Source organism: Magallana gigas, chromosome 2 (assembly GCF_963853765.1).
Source record: "Magallana gigas chromosome 2, xbMagGiga1.1, whole genome shotgun sequence".
Classification (NCBI taxonomy): domain Eukaryota; kingdom Metazoa; phylum Mollusca; class Bivalvia; order Ostreida; family Ostreidae; genus Magallana; species Magallana gigas.
In genome coordinates this window covers 23956108-23974200 of record NC_088854.1, presented here as the reverse complement: position 1 = coordinate 23974200, position 18093 = coordinate 23956108, and the positions used below count along the sequence as shown (strand labels likewise).

General features: G+C 32.9%; 3 protein-coding genes across 5 annotated transcripts; 1 reads left to right on the top strand and 2 right to left on the bottom strand.

Moving 5' to 3' along the window:
- Window positions 1-15: 15 nt before the first annotated feature.
- LOC105324631 (pirin) lies at window positions 16-7173 on the bottom strand. Of its 3 annotated transcripts, none has more exons than XM_011423756.4 (9): window positions 7036-7173; window positions 6222-6339; window positions 5873-5965; window positions 5534-5614; window positions 5084-5290; window positions 4614-4743; window positions 4238-4323; window positions 4059-4125; window positions 16-2733 (listed from the first exon to the last, which is right to left on the bottom strand). In XM_011423756.4, exons 2-9 carry the CDS (start codon window positions 6312-6314, stop codon window positions 2612-2614), a joined length of 879 nt encoding a protein of 292 aa, XP_011422058.3. In that variant the 5' UTR covers window positions 6315-6339; window positions 7036-7173; the 3' UTR covers window positions 16-2611. The 3 variants fall into 3 exon arrangements, with proteins under 3 accessions (XP_011422058.3, XP_019921073.3, XP_065931807.1); XM_020065514.3 differs by having other exon boundaries at window positions 7105-7164; XM_066075735.1 differs by lacking the exon at window positions 7036-7173 and adding an exon at window positions 6618-6641.
- A 1002-nt stretch (window positions 7174-8175) lies between these two features.
- On the top strand, window positions 8176-10707 carry LOC105324713 (E3 ubiquitin-protein ligase TRIM45). The gene has a single exon (XM_011423870.4). The coding sequence runs from the start codon at window positions 8544-8546 to the stop codon at window positions 10509-10511; it is 1968 nt and encodes a 655-aa protein (XP_011422172.3). The 5' UTR covers window positions 8176-8543; the 3' UTR covers window positions 10512-10707.
- Window positions 10708-12063: 1356 nt separating this feature from the next.
- On the bottom strand, window positions 12064-14852 carry LOC105324721 (toll-like receptor 4). Its single transcript, XM_020065516.3, has one exon. The coding sequence runs from the start codon at window positions 14843-14845 to the stop codon at window positions 12191-12193; it is 2655 nt and encodes an 884-aa protein (XP_019921075.3). The 5' UTR covers window positions 14846-14852; the 3' UTR covers window positions 12064-12190.
- Between the last annotated feature and the right edge of the window lie 3241 nt (window positions 14853-18093).

Below are 18093 nucleotides of genomic sequence, written 5' to 3'. Positions count from 1 at the left end.
TTTCCATAGTACCGGTATTTGTTTTCAAATTTATTCCTCATAATCATTAGTATCCTTAATATCTCAAAATCGCAGTGCTATGCAAGATCCAATAAATACATGAATCAACAAAACAATAGTGTGTAAAAATCATAACATTCCTCATCTGCATGAACTACATGTAAATCTACACCCACTTATTTTTAGACTTAAATCTAAACTTAAACTTTTAAAAAAAAGTAGATAACCTTAGGACAGCAATAAGAAATAAAAATAAAATTCATTGTTATAGTAAGCGCTTATAAAAATCTGCATTTAGAATTTTAGAATTGAAGTGATATAGATTCTTGTTAACTTTTTCTGCAAATATGAAATAATGCAAAATATATTAAGACTTTCATAGAGGTTGGGTAAAAAGCTTATCATTACTGATACATTCCATAATAGCTTTTTGTCTGTTTTTTAATGGCATGCATATCATTTACCAATTTAGAGAAAATATACAATTTAACTTATAAGTTCACTAAACATCAAACTTTTGAAATTTCATTGACTAGGGACATTCTACTAAAAAAATTGTGAGCTAAGAAAAAAGAAATAAAAACAAAAAAAGAATTAATATCAATAAAGATTGCAATAATATGATATATGCATATAACTTAATTATACAGTAGCAATCAGATTTCAAGAAAAATATATATATAAAAGAAGACAAAAAATTGTAAAGATGAAAAGCATAAACATAAGACCATTTTAAACTGTACCAAAATGTGCTGGAACACGCGTGCAAAATAAATTAAGAAAAAAAGAAGCTTCTTGTATAAATCAGAAAAAAAGCTTCTAATCTGATATATAATTCCCAGACCTTGCAACAGATTGATAAGGCAGGGCCTGGAACAGCATGATTATGCTTGGAATATATAGTAAAGAAAAACTAAGAAACAGTATTGTCGAAGTGGCAGCACCACATAGGAACACAAGCGAAAAGAAGTACATGTACACAAAAATAAATCAGCAATAAATAAAAACTAAATATTAGTAAATAGTAAATTAATCCGCTTGGTCCTAATTCAATAAGGTCTTTTCATCCTCGTAAAACCAAGAGAGAATGGTCTTTTAGCAGCAGTTCTTCAAAATGTACATTTGAAATACAAAAATAAAAATTTTAAGTATATGGCTGTATATTGGGACCATCTGTATCTGTGTGTATACTAATTTTTCCAGAGAATGTTAAAACATCAAATTCATAACAAAAGTAACAGTAAATAACAGTAGAATATTTGTAACTGTTGGTTTTCTTAATGCAACTTGTTTTGCTTTATATTTAAAAAAAAAAACATCCAAAATTTCTTTATATCATTCTAGCATTTAATTAAAAGGCAAAATTAAAGGACAAAACAAAATAAAGTTGAGTAAGTTGATTAACTTGAATCCTAATACATGAAAGTCATGACTATTATGATTATTATTCAAAAAAAATTTCTTAAGGGACATTGAATTAAATGTTATTCATTAGATAGAGCACCTCACCAACATGTGAACACCTACAGGTATTGATCGATCTACAGCTGGCTTGTTAAATTTTTAAAAATTTCTATTAGTACTTCATCTTCGCTAGCCAAGGTTTTCTGATCCGCACCGCTTCTCATAAAGAAGCGGTACGGATCACAAAACCTTGGCTAGCGAAGCTGTTAGTACTTCCAAAATAAATTAGTTCCAATAAGGAATTATGATTGCAAATAATAAGCCAACAAGCCTAACAATATAGTAAAGGATTGTATAAAAAATATAGAATTATTTAACATTTGGATTTCTGTTTTCTTCTCTAATAGGGCATTAACATTTATCATTGATAGAGGAATACATTCTCTTACAGATCATATCTTATGAGAACCAGTTAGCAAAGATTCAGCCAAAATAAATTAACTGAATAACTTAATAAACAAAACAATTTTAACAAGAATTTTTTTTTATACTAATAAAATCAATGACTGAGGTTTCATCAACATTTGTTGAACACCATTTTTCATGCATTTCGATGTTCAGTTGATCTATAAAATTAGATGTTCATCAAGTTGCAATTCAAATAACATTGTATTGACAAGATCATTGACCACGAATTCACTTATCCTTGCAACTGTAATTTTCACTTACTCTAAGAAAATCGATACCCATAATTATTAAAAAAACCACAGTTCATTTGCTTTTAAATTTGGCTTGCTTTAAATGATTACAAGTCAGAGTATTCATTACAACTGCATAAAATTATCTCAAATAATTCAGGTCTAAGAAAAAAAGGATAATATATAAATGATGAAAAAAGTTAATTGGCACAAAATTTCATTCATGCTCTTCTTAAATCTGACGTGCAAAGTTTTCTAAATTATTGTTATAACTGAACATGCATGTGTTATTAACTTTTTGAATCTAAAAATACTTTCTCTTGTAATGGGACCTATTCCACTTTAATTTTTTTTTCAAACACACTTGGACTACCTAATATTTTTCACTAAAACATCTACAGACTTTTAATCAGTTCTTATTGATTATATTGGAATGTTTCATTAAAAAAGGAATAATCAAACTGGATATTTAAAAAAAATTAAAATGTAATATTGGGACTAGTCGGGAATCAGCTACTGCTTTGTAGGAAGGAAGATTGCCAGGATCGCCCCCGCTCAAATCCATTGGCGCATGACTTGTAGTCATCCATCGCCTGGAAGAGCTCCTCTTCAGTATTCATCACAAATGGACCTTAAAAAAACCAAAAAAATAAAATTGAAAAAAAAATTCATTAAAGAACAATATATGATATGAGTTAAATTTGGCCCCCATAATTCGCCATTTTTTAAGTGTTTCGGGTACAATAAAAAGTTAACTTATTTTTTAGAAGAGTTGATATAAAATATATTTTTCATATATTTATTTGATTTCTTTGCACTTACTGGCAGTATACGACGTCAGAAGTGACGCTATTTTTAGAATTCAATCAAAATCAGTCTAAAATTGACATTTTTCTTATCTTTTTACGAATGGGAAACATAGAGCACATGCTTGAACAAGATATATTTTTTTGTCACTTATTAGTTTTGGCTAGATACATCTCGGATTAAAATATTTTGTTTGTTCAAGTATGCGCTCTATGTTTTCTGAAAGAAAAACTGCTTGAAAACAAGCTGTTTTATGCTAAAAATGCAAAAAATGGCGGGAAAAGGTTGTCTTTACGATGTCATATTTCTATATCGTGGGCATTAATTTGAATCAAAATGAATATTATGTTAACACATTACATACCGTATATATCTAAACTAAAAAATCAAAGAATTACAGTAAAATGATGACATTCATTTTAGGGGGCCATTTTAGGCCCATATCATATATAGTCCTTTGGCTAAATGGTCTTGGCCATTTTTAGACTACTTTAATCTCCTTAAAATAAAAAAAGTCCTGTATGAAGAAATAGAAAAATTTTCAAATATTAAAACTAAAATATTTGGACTTTTTCTTCACATAAAATAAATATCAATTTTTTACTTCCAAAAAAATGTTTATGGCTAAAAATATCATATTTTATATTTTAAGGTACATCTGATGGGTAATTTGTTGATCACTTGGCCTATTTTTTTTTAAAACAAATTGCAAAATAGTCAGAATCTACACATTGCACATGCAAACTAACAAATTATCCATCCTTTGAAATACAGTTGAACTTCGATATTTCAAACACTGATATCTCGAATACAATAGATATGTCGAAGTGATTTGTAAGTCCCAACAACTTATTTTTTAAGTATTTTACTCTCAATATCTCAAATACTCGGATATCTTGAAGTTTTTATACAGTCCCATCTAGTTCGAGATAACGAAGTTTGACTGTATTAGTCAGAGTATATTGTATGCTTGTGACACAGAAAAAATTGCAATGATTAAAATGAATAATGCAGGAATATGTTTGAAATTCAAATGAATGTTAATGTTGAAACTTCTTTCTAAAATAACATTTATATAGCAATATATATTATGTTTTCATACTTTGATATCACTAAATAATAAAGAATTCTACAGTATCACTCATTTACCTTGTTGTGCCACGGGCTCATTTAATGGCTGCCCAGCCAAGAGAATGAAGCTACAGGGATCAGACCACTGCAAATAAAGACATAACATATACTTGCTATATATACATGTATAATACAGAAAATTTCAAGATTCAGAATTTCAGATGCAGATAAATAATCGAATGAATATATGTATATACCTGGTTCTGTACTTTCACACATTCTCCCTCTGAGCTTAAAATAGCGGTTTGAGTTGATTTTACTAGTTTCTCTTTGTTTTCAGGGCCTGAAATATGTATGAGCAAAAAATAATGTTTTTCATTCAAATTTGATTCTTAAATAGCTAAAATGTTAAAAAAAATCCATTACTAGTGATTTAGTTGGAGAATAATTCTTTGTTTCATACATGATTCTTAAAAAATAGAATATAGATACCTATGGAAAAAATTAAAAAGAAAGGACCACTGTGCATTAAACTAATTTTATGGCAAAATGTTCACCAGTGCATTTTCAAATTCTGTTACATGTGGGTACTTATGATATATGATATTGCAGGTTAAAAAATCTTTTGCCTACCAAATAATGCCTTTCCAGACAGCACATGGACAAAACTGTTCCAGCCCTGGGGGATGGGGTGATTCAATGTGGTTCCCTCGTTCATTGTAAAATGTAGGTACAGGGTAGGAGTTCTAGTACGAATCTTGGACTGCAACAAAGGTAGATAATCTGATTTTGAAAACTTCGCACTTCCTCATTATGTTTTTTATTTATATTAGTTTACTATGAATACATGTACTTATAATGGATGCCTGGTTAAGCCAAAATTGGACTTTTGATACAACTTAACGGTAATCGGAATTAGTCATATCAAATCAGCTTACCATTTAATATTATGGCATTATAATAATAAAATAAAGTGCCATTTGACTGCCAATTTGAAAGGAATTAAATAACAGGACTCAAAATAATGTTACATCTGTCATAAGGGCAGTTATTTATAACAGTATTAGCTTCTATCCTGAATTTCATAAAAAAAAGAAGGGAACCTTGACACCAAATGCCTCTCCAGCGATGACCTTGACCTCTATTCCTTCTTTAGATGAAACAGGGATGTTTTCTGCAACTATCTCTTGGATTGACGGTTCTTGCATTTTCTCTTTCTTGGCAAGATTAATCCACAGTTGCAGGCCATGGGCTTTCTCCTCACCATGTGACCACTCGCAGTGTATGATGCCTCGTCCAGCAGTCAACCACTATGTTGAAAAAAACTTCAGGAGGTAAAACAGAACGTACCCTACTGTATATTAATCTATCATCAGGTGACATTTCCACTGAGAATAATCACAGCTCTCTTGCAAAATACTACCTATTTTCAAAACATACCTAAATAGTGACCGAATTTGAAAACAGATGTTGCTCTATGAAATTTTTTCCCTATGGATACCATTGATTTGTAGTAAATGTTTATCGCTAGTACACGTATAAGTATAAATCACCTGAACATCTCCAGTCTTCAGTTTTCCTTTGTGTCCCATAAAATCCTCATGCTGACCAGTGCCTTGTAAGATATATGACACCTTTAATAAAAATAATAAAAAAAATCTGTATCTATATATATATCTGTACAACAAGTGCTCTAAAACTGGGCTAAAAATAATCTTTTTTTTACTGGTCCATGAGAATTTTCTCTTGCTCAAGAAAATAATTTTAATATTCAGATAACTGGTCCAAGACCACTTGGGCATTAATCATTTCGAGCTCTAGTTGCCATTAGTTTATAATTCATTTAAATCACTTATGAAGTAGTATTTGAGATGAGAGGGCATTATACTCACCAGCTCAAATCCTCTATGAGGGTGATCTGGAAATCCTGTTGGTGGGTTAACTATAAACTCATCCAACATTAGAAATGGGTCAACTGTATCAGTCTAAAAACACAAGAAAGTGTTATAATATGCTAGGTTTAGTGAAGACAAGACGCTTTGTATTCATTTAGTTGTGACTTTGAAAATATAAACCTACATTTTAGGTTGTAAACAAAAGAACCTTTCCTACATTTAAGAGCACCTTATGGAAAAATTACGCTAATTAATTTTCTTTTTAAAAATACATATACTACAGTAAAAACTTTAAGAAACCCTGCTTTGACTTCAGATTTGTAAATCTATAATAACAGTTATTTACCACATCTTCACCCAGGCATCTTTTGATGATGGTTCCCTCCCCTTCTGACTGCTCAACACTCTCAGACACTGTCAGTACACTTCGGGATGTCATTGTTTACCAGTTCATCTGTCAAACCCTTAAGAAGTAATATAAAAAGACATCTGCTCATTGTTTGTGTAAATTCATGCTACTGACTCGCATATCATTGATTTTATATGAACTAATTATAGTAATATTGTGTATCTCAATAAGCAGGAACAAGGACCTATACAGATCCTTCATAAATTCCACTATTTAACCAACATCTTAAATATGCTCTAATTCAAACATTGAAGAAAAAGTTATTGAAAGCATATTTCCAGATCACAATGAAATCATGTCATCTAGTACTTAAACACTGATAAATTTGTGTACTTAAAAGAATCACTTCTGCTGTTCTGCCTTCTGGGGAAAGTTTGATTATAATTTTTTTCCAATAAGACAATGTAAGGTTCAGGAGGTTTGTGGGTTTTCATTGTACATTTGTAAACAAATTGAACATCATCCTATCACTTTAATAAAGAGGAGCTTATCAATACACAATCCTTCATCATGTGACTCACGTTTCCTGTATGAAAACCTCATATTGATATTGACAGTGCTGAATTTCATATCCGTGATTTGGAGAATTTTTTCTTTCACTCCATTATTTTGCACAGAATAATGATAACATTCATTCTGTTCATTCAATTAAAAATTTAAAAAATAATTATAATGTAATATAATTTTATTCATTATCCATAAGACTATGCTTTATTCAAATTTAGAGTTTAATCTAAAAGATATAGTTTACCGGATTCATATATCTATATCTTCTTCTATTATATGCTCCAGGAGAAAGACATCCTTGCGTTCAGCATACCCTATATATGTTAAGCTGTATTCACAGAATATTCCACAAAACAATCTAAAGTGGTTGATAACTCAAATTGACAAATTTTGTTGTCGAATATCTCGAAGCGGAAGTTACACCAAAATAACCTCCAGATTGGAGAGTTCCTATATGGGGGGTACATACCCTAACATCAAAATCCTAATCCGTGGGGGCGTGGTCACATCTTAAAATTTTGATCAATGTTATACTCTAATTTTTAACACTGTCCTAGTAAACGGGGAGAGGGGTAAAAGTTAATCAGTTTCTTTCAAATATGTTTTATATGGATTAAACAGTTAAAGTGAGGATGCCAGCGCACCCCCCCCCCCCCCTTGCTATGTATGTGCCTGTTGTTTTATATTTGCCGTGAAGTAAAAACAAAGTTTGAAATCTACAGCTGAATATTTAAATTATTTGTTGAAATACATGCCAGATCTAATGGATTATTTACCCAGTTACTGAGTAAAGTTATTTTAGAAGTTTCTTAGTATAATCTTTTTTCAAGTTTTACATATATTTCTTTGAGAATTAATATTCACTGTTCATGTAATAGATGGCTGTGTATTGGAACAATTCCAATTCAACAGTTTTAGTTCATTGTATCAACTTGCAAAATAAGAACAGCTTTAGCCCTGCGTTCGCAAATTGACCCCTGATAAAGGCCAATGAATTAAACCGGAAACCTTTCCATTTTTTAATCCGAATCAATAAATTCAGTGAATTAACTAAATCCACCATTTTACCTTGTTTCAGAATATATGCACCAGTGATCACAAGCTTATGTAAATATAAAAAAAAGAAAATAATAATTAAAAGTAAATTTTGACAATTTTTAAACTTCTAAAAAATTTAATTTTTCAATTGCTGTCTCGTATTATAAACTGCGCAATAGCTTTTTGATAGATCTTCAGCAAGATAAAACACCTGACTTCAGCTTATTTACTTAGGGAAGCCCAATGTATATTGAATTTAAAAAAAAAAATCAATGACTTGAAATGCAGACTAGAGATCTGCGGGATTCTTTCATCGCGTTTTGACTCGTACCGATCAGGGTCTTTAAAGCTATACATGTACAGACGACACACGGCGGGGCGATGTTCTTTAATGTTTCAGAATATTCTATCCCTTGGATTGTTTTTTATGCTTTTTGATCATTTAAACAGATACAGCCATGGAAATAAGTACACACTGATTTAAAAATCATTTTTAGAATAGGTATTCGTTACACCGAGTTTAAAGTGCTGAGTTTTCTTCACCCTAAACGGGCCCTTTGGTTTTTATCACGTCCAGTGTTTAAAATGCAAAATCATTTGAGCTGTGATTAATTTAATCGATACATTCCTGCAGTGTTTGCGTTACTCAAGACTGTGTAGAACGCCGCTCGTGTAGAGGATTAAAACAGGAATCGGACGGACGGACGTACCGTCATGGCGGACCCTCCAGACTCCAACTCTGACCCCTTGATGTGTGGACTGTGCCACAAACGATACAATGATCCACGTATTCTGGACTGTTTCCACACTTACTGCTGCGAGTGTTTGGAGAGACACGTACACAGCACCCACTCTAAAGTATCCTTCCCATGCCCGTTGTGTCATATGGACATCCATATCCCCAAGGCAGGGGTCAAGGGACTTCACCAGAATTTCTACGTCAGGGCTATTCAAGCTAGTGCAGTGTTCTCAACAAACAGTAAGTGCGACTCCTGTAAAGAAAGCGAAAAGCAGGCTCACTCAAGATGTCTGGAATGTAATAGTAATATGTGTAAGCCTTGCATTTCCCGCCATTCAAAAGCTAATGAGACACGTGATCATCACGTGGTAGAGCTTTCGGCACCAGATTCGAAAAGCGTTACAAAACTTACACATAGGCATTTCTGTGAAAAACACAACGAAGAAACGATATACTACTGTATTTTGTGCGAAACTCCGATTTGCAAAGACTGCGTCACAAAAGTTTCAGAACACAAGGGACATCGTTACAAGAACATTGTAGAGGGGGCAAAAGAGAAGAGAAATAAAGTAAAGCCAATGATTCAGAGTATGCACGAATACCTCCCTTGCTTGCAAGACTACCTCCATGAACTCAACTCAACCAAAAAGCTTTTGGGCGACTATGCCGAACAAACCGTTCAAGAAATCAAAACTCGCTATAAGTACATACAAGAAGAACTTCAAAAAATCTGCAATGCTTTGGTAGAAGGAGTGGAAGGAAAGGCAAAGAACGAATTCAACAGAATAGACACCCACACTAAAACCATCGAAAATACACTTCGTTCCGTATCCACCATTACAAAGTCAGCAGAAGAAGCAATAAACCTCGGGAGTGACAGCGAGGTGGTACTGATGTGTCAGAAGCTACAGAACAGGTTCAAACACGCTGATAAGGAGATTCCACAGGTAGGGCTGACACCCGCTGTCAGCAGTAACTTCCACGTTGGAGAATCACACGGTTCCAATCTAGAAGAGATGTTTGGATCATGCGACACAACAGATATAAAGCTGCCCATGTTGCCAATTCCATGGGGGCTGAGGATAGCATTGAACTTTGACGTGCAACTCATGTACAGCTTCAAGGTTGCAAATCACATCGACACAATACACGCTATAGCACCACTTTCAGAGAGAGAAGCCTGGATATGCAACGGATGGGGTACTCAGGAAATGCATCTTTACACAAGAGAAGGAGAGAAACTCAGAACGGTTAAACTAGACATCCAGATCGATGATATCATTACCAAACCAAACGGCGACATTTTAGTCTCTAGTTACGACGACAAGAAAATTATAAAGTTAGATGGTGACCTGAAGCAAACAGACTTTGTAAAACTCGATTTGTACCCTGGTGGGATGACATACACTAAACGAAATGAGCTCCTCGTCTGCGCAGTCGACAGCTACGTAACCACAAGGAACTCAAACTCAAGACGCATGATCATTCGCATCAATGAGGCGGGGAAAATTATAGACATGCTGGAAGACGATGGATTCAGCGCCATTTTTACCGCCCCTTATCGTCTCCACGAAAATATGCTGGGAGATATCGTGGTGTCAGACCGAGAGGAAGCTGAGGTTCATACGACCACAATTACCCTCGATGGTTTCGTAAAGAACAAATATGTTGGACAAAGGGATTATCGGATGAAGAAGCCCTTTAATCCATTTGGCATCGTGTCGGACAAACATGGTCATGTCCTAGTTGCAGACTGGAGCAATCATGCGATACATCTCTTGGATTTAAGCGGACAGTTCATCGGGTTTTTAATTACCGAAAACTACGGAATTCGTGGACCAAACGCATTAGCACTAGACAAAGAAGGACACTTATGGGTAGGGGACACAAAATCAACGGTCTGGGTATTCAAATACGCCAGAAGGGTTGAGCATAACAATTAATAGCTAAAATAGTATAACCTAGATTATTACTTGTACGGCCAATAGTTGTAGACATGTTTTTTAAATTAAAAAAAAAATAAAAAAAATATTACTGAGTTGTATATTAAATCAATGATATTAAAATCATTTTATGTTTTTATAATTGTATACACTATGTGTAAGAGTGTACAAATTATGAATAAAATAACCTAAACTACTTGTTTCTGGAATGTGTTTTATTTTCTTATAAGAATGTTAAATGCTTTTGCTGGCTCATAAATAAACAATTTTACAGCTTTTTTAAATGGGAGTCATGGATATAATGCTGTTGATTCAAAACCTTCTAAGTAGCCTTTTAAAATGCACAAGGACATTGCACACACAATTGATGAATTCATTATATCCTTAAATGATACAATTACAAGGACACAGTTTAACTATATTATGGCAAATAAAATGTTTACTGACACTTTTATAATCTACTGGTCACAGTAGATAACTGACCCTGGCGTCATTTAAATGTAATAAATGATTTAGTAAATTAAATAAGATTATCTGCAACACCCCTTTAATCTGTCTACCTTATATCCAGTCGTTCGTTTCAAAAGTTAACGATAAAAGTTTGTTAAATCCCTCAAATGCATTTGAAGTGACTTGTGTAATTTTATAACATGTAATAATAACTAGAGTTAAATGACTTCTTTTCTAAATTTCAAAACATAAAAAGTTATTTTACATATTTGATTCTAATTAATTCTTTGTCGCAGTTGAAAAACCAAAACCTGTAACCTTATAATCATCGAGTAGACAACTCCCTGAGTCCAATAAACAGTGCTTATTTTGTTGCATTTTTAAGCCCCTGTTTCCCAAAAGTTATATGTAAAATTTAAGAAAGTAAATTTTGAGAGAAAAAACCCCCAACCACTAACTTGCATGCACAGGTAATTCAACCTCCACATAGCAATATAACAAATGCAGTAAAATCTTTTAAAGGGGCATGGTCACGATTTCGGTCAAAAATTATTTTTCCGGTTTTTATATTTACAATGCTTCAGAAAGGCATTTTAATAGGCAACCGGAATTTGAGTGTCATTTGTTGAGTTATAAGCGAGTCACACAGCTTAAAATTCCTTGCTTTGTTTACATAGCGTTTGTTTACATTTTGAACGTTGAAGTAAAAATTTCAGTTTGAAACCTAAAACTAATGTGTTAAGCGTTAGAAACTGCTTATCTATGCTTGAAATAAATAATAAGATAGACAAATAAGCTGGAAAAAGACTTTTTACTGGTATATTGAACCTATGTATAAAAAAACAGGACACGAGCCTTGTTTACATGACAAAGAATTGTGAGCCCCATATCTTGCTTATAACTCTACGAATGACTCTCAAATTTTATTTGATCATTAGAAATGCATTTCTAAAGCATTGTAAATAATAAAAACATAAAAATAGAGTTTGACCAAAACCGTGACTATGCCTCTTTAAAAGGCAAATGCATGTACATGTAAATGTAAAACCATTAAATTTGTTATGCTTTCATGAAAATTGTTTCAATTGTCTTTAATGGTCTGTATTTCATTGCATGTGGTAAGGATATACATTGAAACTTTGGTAAGAAGCGTTCAATTGATCGACTTATCAACTTATTCATCATAGTTGTTTCAAAAACTCAATCTTTAATATAATTTACAACATAATCTAAGCTTCTGCATTTACAGCGTCGTAAAGAACATTCCAAAATTTGGATTCTTCTTCGGCATCTCGTGGAAAATCAGCGAAAACAGTTTGATCTCTCACTTGCGCAATTTTGTAAGGCAAATCTGCCAAAGGAATATCTCCAAGGAATATGAATATTGTGCAGTTTCGTTTACGCACTACTGTTTCTTCATACCTTGCCATATGGAATTCATACATACACCAATCAGACTTGATGAAATGGGAAGATACTATAAAGATGATCTTTCTGCTATGACGAATGGCGCCAATGATGTTATCAGATATGTCCGTACCAGGAACGAAGTCCCTGTCGTGGAGACAAACTTTGAATCCTGCTTCTTCCTCCAGTCGTGTGACGACATCTTTTGTAGCAAAAGACCTGTTTCTCTCTGCGTAAGAGACGAAAACGTCATATTTGAAGTCAGTATTGTCTCCCAGACGTTCGTAACCTTTCTTGAACATTTCGCGCTTAGCCAAATAAATAAAATATCGAATTTTCCATTTGTGTCTATAAATGATGAAAATACTAAGAATAAACAAAACGAAGCAGGTCAAAAATATAACAATTAATAACACATACCACTCAATTTTTCTACATTGAACTTCAAGTTTTTGTACCACGACATCTAATTGAGCAAACCCATTGTTTAGAAGGTGTCCATTTTCATCCGAACAGTTATACAGATGATAATTTATAAACGTTACAGAATGCGAGTTCGTTTTTTGCTGAAACCATTTCAAGAATGACAGAGAGCGACAGGAACATTCTAATGGATTGTTTTCTAGACTTATAGACAATGAACTATAGGGTACTAGATCTATCTGTGACGTTAAACTTCCGTCAAAGAAGCGAATATAGTTATGAGAGAGATCCAAGACGCTAAGTTTCTCCATGTGATGAATGTCAATCTTGACATCACTTATAGCGTTGGTGCTGAGGTTCAACACTTTGAGATTAATAAGTCCATTAAAGATTTTTCTAGGGAGGTCATCTAGTTGGTTGTTTGCAATGCTAATATTTTGGAGATTTCTTAAACAGCGGAAAATGTCACCGTTTTGATCGTTCCTTAGTGAATATACCAAATAATTTTTGTCAAGAAGCAAAGTCTCAAGACCAATTAATTCTTTAAAAAAGGCTTTCGACACATAAGAGCAGAGATTTTCTGAAAGATCAAGATAGCGCATACTTGTGGCATTGCATACAGGACCAATCCATCTAGTTAACGCATTTCCTCGCAAGTTCAGTCTATACAAGTGATCGTACATCAAATGCATGAATGGAATGGTGTCTCCAACTTTTGAATATTCAAAATTTATTGAGGTCAAATACGGTGGCAATATAGTAATCATTTCTATTGGTTGGTCGCATGATTTCTCTTGCATGTTATACACGTCCGTAGGCTTTGAATGGATATTTGGTGACATCAAATTCATAATAAAAGTTGTATCAGTTAAGAAATCTGTATTTGTTTCGCACTCACATTTTTTGGACTCTCTATAATCATGGCAATTATATTGATCCACAAATGGTCCTGTAATGTGCCTGTTCTGATAACTGATATCCACCTCCCTCAGACCTATCAGGTCTGAGACGTTTTGGAAGATGTAGCGACCTAGAGACAGTTTATTGCCATTTAGAGATAATTTTCTGAGCGTCACTGGTAGCTCGGCAGCAATCTTAAATTCTCCGTAGTCAATCTTATTGTCATCAAGGTATAGTTCCTCCAAGGAAGTTTTACGGAGAGATTTGAAAAATTTTCGACTTACGAATGTCGATTTGCCTACTGCACAGTATATTCGATTTGCTTTGAATATTTTGATTGGGGATCCTATAAGTCCATCTGAAGCATTCTTGAACCCACAGAAAGTTAATAAGTTATTATTGGAAATATCCAAGTATGTAAGATTTTGTAAAAGAGAAAACGTATCGTTATGGATGTTTTTGATATGACAACTCTTTAAATTCAAAACTTGCAAATGTGGTAGATTTTTAAAGTAAGTTTCAGTTAGTCCATATACACTCAAATTACAATAACCACTGGATAAATTCAGTTGCGACAAATTTTGAAGCTTTGAAAACTCCTTACCAAATTTATAACTTGGCAACCCGTCAATTGATAGTGAACGGAGAGACATTAAGGCTTGTAACGCATGTCCTGGGTACATATCAGTCGAATGATTCGAAAAAATGCGAGAGTTGTTTTGCATCTCCAAATGCCGCAAGGATTTTAAATCTGCAAATACATCTTTGAAGAAAGTACTGTCGTCTAATGCCAGGTGATTGGAGCTAATGTTTAAGATTTGAAGCAAGTATAAACCATCGAACGCTGATGAAGGAAAGAACTTGATTTTGTTATGGGATAGATCTAAACGTTGAAGACCAGCAGGTAGGGATCCTGGAACTGGGCCGTACTCCAACTCGTTGAAACTTAGATTCACTGTCTGTACAACTGGTGTAAATATAGGTGAAACGTGTATTCTCAAGTGAGAACAGTCAGCTACTATCTGATCACTCGACTTGATACACAAACAATTTGAAAATACTGGATCAGTTACACAAGTCGAACGTGGCAAAAAAATTGCCTCTGACATTAGCAAGGTATTCACGCAACACAGAAGAAAATTTACCTTCACCATTTCACAACACGTGTTCTCATATATTTGCTAAAACAAGAGATTCTATATAGGTTAAATACTTAACAACGTTATTTTTATCATCTTCCTGGCGTTTTATGAGGGGGAGTGATATACAATGTGAGGACTGACAGGCCCTAAACCTGAATAAAATTGTCTAGTACTCCAATCGGATTTGTTTACACGTATCCAACGCCAAAGAAGATACTTTAAAATGTCAACTGCATTTTACTCCATAAATATTCTTACTTGCAAATGAGGGAAATTTATATACTATGTGGTTTTGCTGATTATTTTAAATAATGCATTTTATATGCTGGATATTCAAGGAAAAAAAAAATACATATCAGTTTTCGAAATCCATTCCCTTTTAATATCTTTCTATTTTGCATCAACACATAAACTTTTTTGGTTCCATCTAATATCCATGAAACTTCCAAAACCACACAAACCTTAAATGATACAAATACATTTAACTACAGCTGAATTTAAAAAAAAAATTAATTTTTTTAATGTGTCGATCATTTATTATTTTACAAGATATGATCTAAAAAGTCTGTAAATATACTGAATTGTCTGTTTCGGTGGATTAGGTAAAGCGCACAATAATGGCTAATCTTTGCATCTATTCTAGAATATCCTGCATTATACTCCTCTGAAGCAGTCAAAAGGAAATCAAAGCATATTATTAAATTTTACAGAAAACCCGAACTTTTTAGTTGTCGATATTGAAATGAAATATGGACATCTTTTCAATGTCCAAGTAAAAACCAAGTAATTTTTTCCCCGGATATCCTGCATTCAAAGTTTTACTAAGATTTATCTTTTTGGATGTCTAAACGCCTGCCTTTAGTCAGATTTAAGATGGGTAGGACACCTTAATGCAATAATTTCTTAGTACTGAACTGTAAAGTTTTTGATACGCTTGCACCTAATGTTCTTCCTGGATTTTCGATGACGGATCCATACAAGAACGATTTCCAATTCAAAATTGCAGCAGTCTTAAATTAAAAAAAACCAAACCTCAAAAACAGGGGAATAAGAGAGAAAGAGAGAAAACGATGCAGTGAATTATTTTTGTTCTATTTTATTCTACAGTGGTTTTTAGATAAAATACAATAAATAGTTGTATAACAAAACTTGAAAACAACAAAAACAAAAACAGCGAATTAACAATGAAAGCAAACGTTACATTGTATTATTGTTAAATAAATGTATATCGTCAAAATAAATGTCTATCGTCTTAATATCTTTTTTCATCGCCGGTCAATGGTAACTTTGAAAATGCTGTGTATCACATTTTCTCACGATTTTACATCTCCACAAATGGAGATTTACACATGTTGTTTTCCATCAAAATACCGTTAAGTAACGTATCTTGATGCACAATCAGGATGCTCACTCCTCCAAGGCACCTGATCCTACCTCACGTGTAATGGAGGTCCATATGTTGGCTCAAGGTTTGTATTTTGACCATCACAAACAAATCAAATCATCAACGTTTCGTTTTTCCCTATTAAGACATCTTCCCAATTTTGACACTTACCTCGATTATGACATGCCCAATTGTGACAAGGATCACACGGAGGGTGTGACCGGTGTCGTATAATATCAGGTCCGGTTCGTAAAATGGTCCGGCCGGACCTTTAATGTTAACATTTAAGGTCCGGCTTTCCTCTATAAGAAAAGGTCCTACCCGTAGTCACTTATTGCAATTTATCTCAGAGTCATTATTTTTTTTGCTCATGTGCATTTAAATGTATCTGAAATATGTCTTTGTTTATATAAACCTGTCGGCCATTAGCGTATGGTACATCACAGTATAGCCGTATCACTAATTACTTTGTGGAATATTAAATATTGATAGCGGATTAGATTTTTACAAATTGTTTACGAATCTGAGTAAAAAAAGAAAATAAAAACATGAGTATTTTTACAATAATTTGAACACCCTATTTCGTCGATTTGTTTTTTTAAATCTCTTTCGGTGTATACGGATTAGCGGAGGATTTCACGTACACACGGGTAAATGAAGCCCTGCAGGCATTCACACCTTACCTAATCAGAATACACCCCTAATCTGGGAACTGTATAATGACCTGATGTGTATAATGTCCCGATGACCTGATGGGCCATAAAATGAAAAATAAAGATTGTTATTATGAATAATTTTTGTTCTTTGTTATTGATTATGATTGTAAATAGTTTTTATTACTATAAAAAAAATTACAAAACAATAAAACATATTTTCAGTATGTTTTTATTCGTCATTTAAAAAATAGATGTGTATAATGTCCTGATTTTTATATATAATGACCTGATGACCTGATGATACATAAACAGTCAAAATAATGACTTCAAATATAATTTTGTAATTGGGGCTATGCATATTGATTATTAATACTATAATCAAGAGAAAAAAAATGAAAATATGCGTTCGATTAGATTTTATAGACCATATAAAAAGTAACTGTGTATAATGTCCTGATTTGTCGATACAATGACCTGATGCCCTGATCGGAGATATGATCATGCTAATAGCGTATTCATCATGAAGACAAAATATGCTCTGTACGAAAGGCATAGTTTACTGCATATATTGTTCATCCGAATGTTCGAAGGTGTTATTAGTATTAAACTTAATAATGAATGTTGGTTTGCATTAAAAAGTTAACCGATATAAGTACATGTGTAAGATTTTCTCATCCATAAAGAGGATTTTATAAATTCATATAAATATAAAACTAAACATTATTTAATACATGTATATATTGACAAAAATATCTAAAATATCATATTGATTTATATTTTAGACCTAATAGCTAGTATATTGATCTCACTGATAATTATGGTAATTCAGCCACTCAACTATGAATTGAAATAATTATAACCAGTTGTTATAAAGCGGCAATTTTTACTTTAATACTATCGAGAAAGCAAATTTTCAAAAACCTTTAAAAACATAATAAGAAACAATTATCAAATTTGATCTAGATGAAGATAGTCTCCAGCGATTGGTCACTGCATCTTTTGCAATTTTCTTCTCAAAATTATAATTCACAAAGATGATTGGAGCGAAGATGTACATTGTTTATTTTGATCTGTCGTAAGGCAGAATATATTTTTTTCATTGGTTAAGTAAGTAATTTTTGCATGAGCGATCATACAAAAATACATATTCATATTGCTATTATCGTCTCATAATTAAATTTGTATCTATTTAAGATTACATTTTTCTCTACAAATGTAAA

What these genes read in the sequence shown, in the direction of transcription:
- LOC105324631 (XM_011423756.4), bottom strand. Translation starts at nt 6,314, where the DNA reads ATGACATCCCGAAGTGTACTGACAGTGTCTGAGAGTGTTGAGCAGTCA. An exon ending in GATGCCTGGGTGAAGATGTG is followed by an intron (nt 5,966 to 6,221) that starts GTAAATAACTGT and finishes TTGTGTTTTTAG; the next exon opens with ACTGATACAGTTGACCCATT. An exon ending in TGAGCCCGTGGCACAACAAG is followed by an intron (nt 2,734 to 4,058) that starts GTAAATGAGTGA and finishes GGTTTTTTTAAG; the next exon opens with GTCCATTTGTGATGAATACT.
- LOC105324713 (XM_011423870.4), top strand. Translation starts at nt 8,544, where the DNA reads ATGGCGGACCCTCCAGACTCCAACTCTGACCCCTTGATGTGTGGACTG.
- LOC105324721 (XM_020065516.3), bottom strand. Translation starts at nt 14,845, where the DNA reads ATGGTGAAGGTAAATTTTCTTCTGTGTTGCGTGAATACCTTGCTAATG.